Consider the following 3,624-nt stretch of genomic DNA (forward strand, 5'->3'; position numbering starts at 1 on the left):
CTATTAAGGAAAATCTCCATGAAGCATAAATATCACCTTCAAGATTATCGATTAAAGTTATTGATGGAGGTTCTTTATTATTTTTTTTTTTTTTTTGAAATATCAACCGATGAAACCCCTAAATGGATTTTCGTGATTATAACTGAAACCTTATTATTACCACCAAAAACACTAATCAAGACACATGATGAACAAATATGCCTAAAGAACACCTGAAACACTAACGATTTGCAATGAAAAAAAATATATTGAAGAAATCGAAAAAAAATAATTTTGTGATTAATACGCTGAGTTTAGTGACCGATCCTCAGAGCCTCTCTCTTCAAGACCGATCCTCCTTAATTATAAAAATATTAAGAGATTAAAATAACTAACTCCCATCAACACATAATCAACCAAGGTGGAAATTTATATCGGCAGATTATAGCTTTCAGTAAATGCTTATTTTTGTATCCTACAATTGGCGGATATGAAGATACACATTCTTCCACGCTTATGGAATACCATACTCATTCTTAACTCAGCAACTTGGAGTACAAAATTAGATGGGTATGATTTATAGTGGTTAAATTAAGAATCAACCAATGTCAACAACATACATGACAGTTGTCTAAAAAAAATAAAAAATACATGACGGCCAATTGTGCTTGATGTTCTTCAAGGTCGATCCATATAGACCGATTTTGGTTATGGGTAAACAACCATTTTCTTATGTTGGTAATTAGGCTATAATCAACCGGAAAATCAACATAAATCTTCCGAGACAAAATAGAGAAATAAAAAACTTTTATTTCCGAATGAGAACTTCATCCTCTTTTATTTTTGAAAGGATCTAAGGCGGAAGACTTTGTTTCCCAACTCCACCTTATACATGAAAGCACTCGAAAGTATTTAGAAGCTTCATCAAGGAAATATAAGAACAAGGTTGATCAAATGCGACGTGTGGTTGAGTTTTAAGTAGGTGATCTGGTTCTTACTAAGGAACGTTTTCCCGGGGTGAATACAACAAGGACCATTTCCAATTGAAGAAAAGATTAACGATAATTCTCATCGCCTCAACTTACCAAGCTCCATTCGCACTCCCGATGTGTTTAACGTGAAGAATTTGGTTCCATATTGGGGTGAAAATGCTATGGAAGCCGATATTGACAATTCGAGGACGAATTTCTCTTATGTAGTATAGGGGAGGATGATGCATAGTGATATTCCACTTCTACCCTTGCTAATATCTTTCTCTCTTTTTCCCTTTCCTTTGGTTTTATTTCTTGTTAGATCCTTCACCTTTACTATATGTTTTCAAGATCTAGCTCTACCCCTCTCATGTTTTGTTTTTAAGGGAAACTAGGTTAGAACCCTTGTTTTCCTCTTCCTTCAATCTTTCTCTTTGAGTTGAATTCATGGGAGGAGATGCCTCAATAAACTTGTAACTTCCAATTATTATAGAGAAGAACTTTAATTTTTGTTTCTTCCTTAATCTAAGGGTAGAAGAAGCTTCAGTTGAAAGGTTAGTAATTCTGGTGTTTTGATTCAATTCTAAATTATTATTGCAAGTAGAAGTTTCACTCTACATTTTGAAGGTGCTTATACCCCTGGGAAACTAGTTTTGTTTTGATCCACCAAGTTAGCCGATAATCGTTCTGCATAAAGGAAGATCCAAGATGTATGCCTAGACATAATTCCCAAACTAATGCTAGAAAGTTAAGTTGCCAAAACAATTTAAATTCATTGCAAAAGTATATATCAAATTAAAAAAGAAGAAGATGATAATATCCCAAGAAACCGTTTTAACTCGTAAAGCCCACTTAAATGTCTTGTTTTAGACATAGATACACTTTTATGTGCGGCTGCATCTTTATCAAATCTCCCACTGGAGGATAGATGGACACAGAAGGATCATTCCCACAGAATATCAACATCCTCATTCATAGGATCATTACCTGTTTACCGAAAGTGATTAGGCACAACAAAAGAAGAAAGAAAAAACTGCATAGGCTTGAAATGTAATAAAAACTAACCTTTGCTTGGTTGCGTAGATGAAACCCCATTCCCTGACACATTCATATTCTGCATCGCAAAACATGTTAGGAACTTAGGATTATGGATAGGGATTTTAACTGGAATTCAGTCCTAAATATAACAGAATTACCTTTGTAATGCAAGGAACAACTTTTCTTTGATTCTCTCGTTGATCCTGCATTGAGTCATCCACAAGCTTCCTTAATGTGAAGAATGTATCACCAGTCATATTTTCAAGATCAATCTCGAGCTCATCATCATCAGCAGTTTGGCTAGTACTTTGTTTTCTTAGGAATTCAATCAGATATGACGGGAGGTCTGTTATAGATTCCAAATCTTCAGCCAATTTATGTTTTTCCAAGTCAGTCATAGATTCCAAATCTTCAGTCAAACTTAAGTTTTTCAAGCCAGTCATTATCCTCTCATGACCTGGAGATGAGATTTGCATCTTTGATGGTGGAATAGATTTGGCGGCTAATGTGCCTCTAGCAACATCCAGTTGCAGTGGCACTGATAGAAGTTTCTTCTCGATAGCTTTCCACCTTGGCTCAAAAAAAGTTCTAAGTTCACTAGCCATGGTGTGGACCTCATGCCCAGGTGGGTCATAGCGTTATAGAATGTGAGCCTCACATCAGCACAAAATCCGAACGGACTCGTATACTCACCTTTAGCAATCTTAGACTTAACCGTCCCCAAATCCATTGGATGCTTGATAATCGTAAAATAATCTGGAATTCCCAACCGCACTGTGTCCACTAGAGCATTGAAAACCCATCCGTAGTTATGTTTCATCAAACGAGATAGAAGTTGGTTACATCGCTTCATTAACTCCGAATTGGAAGTGCTTGCTGTAGAAACACGCTTATTATTCTGAAATCTCCCATGATTACCTCTCTTCCTATCTGCAACTTCCTGGAAAGTCAAATTTGACAGGTGCTTAATGTTCAGATGATTAGCATCCAAAATAAGATCAAGCACTAAGGAACTCTGTGTCCCAGTTCTGAAGCTCTGGATCCTCAACTTTACCATCATCCCCTTTGGGAATATCAGCCACATGTTTCTTACAATATTCAAGAACTTTAGCCAAAATGTTGCTGGTAACATTGGGTAAAGGAATATCAACACAGTTGTCTTCAATCAAACGCTTAATGGTCTGAGATTGAAGAGCAACAACTTCTTCAACCTCAAAAGACCATCCGTCAGAACTCCTCAAGGTAACCATTTCTGATCAATCGGAAAAAATAAATGGAAAGAAAAAAACTAAGAATGAGCAGAGAAAAAAAAGCAGACACAGAAAGAATCGAAAGTGAGGATTCAATACCTTACTCAATAGATATACTAGGTATCACCTCGGCCTATGGCCGAGGCTCAACCTTTTTGTGATTAATTGGCTTTTTAAGAATAGAAGATCAGATATATTTTGGGCCACAGCATAATATATCCCTACCACGAATAAAAGTTTTTTATGTAGAAGTATGTCATAGACAATTTCTCATCAAGTGAAACACTCTCTCAAGAAACATGGAGGAGTTCATGTAATATGCTGCAATGAAGAAAAGTATATACTACCTCCGTCTCTAAAACATGGAGGTTTAAACACAAACCTGC

General features: G+C 36.1%; 1 protein-coding gene across 1 annotated transcript; it reads right to left on the reverse strand.

Moving 5' to 3' along the window:
* Positions 1-1,893: 1,893 nt before the first annotated feature.
* LOC113338005 (transcription factor GTE8-like) lies at positions 1,894-3,238 on the reverse strand. Its single transcript, XM_026583532.1, has 5 exons — positions 3,038-3,238; positions 2,603-2,928; positions 2,147-2,558; positions 2,016-2,064; positions 1,894-1,937 (listed from the first exon to the last, which is right to left on the reverse strand). The coding sequence occupies exons 1-5, from the start codon at positions 3,236-3,238 to the stop codon at positions 1,894-1,896; spliced, it is 1,032 nt and encodes a 343-aa protein (XP_026439317.1).
* Positions 3,239-3,624: the final 386 nt, after the last annotated feature.

The sequence above is a fragment of the Papaver somniferum genome, unplaced genomic scaffold, assembly GCF_003573695.1.
Source record: "Papaver somniferum cultivar HN1 unplaced genomic scaffold, ASM357369v1 unplaced-scaffold_18, whole genome shotgun sequence".
Lineage (NCBI taxonomy): Eukaryota > Viridiplantae > Streptophyta > Magnoliopsida > Ranunculales > Papaveraceae > Papaver > Papaver somniferum.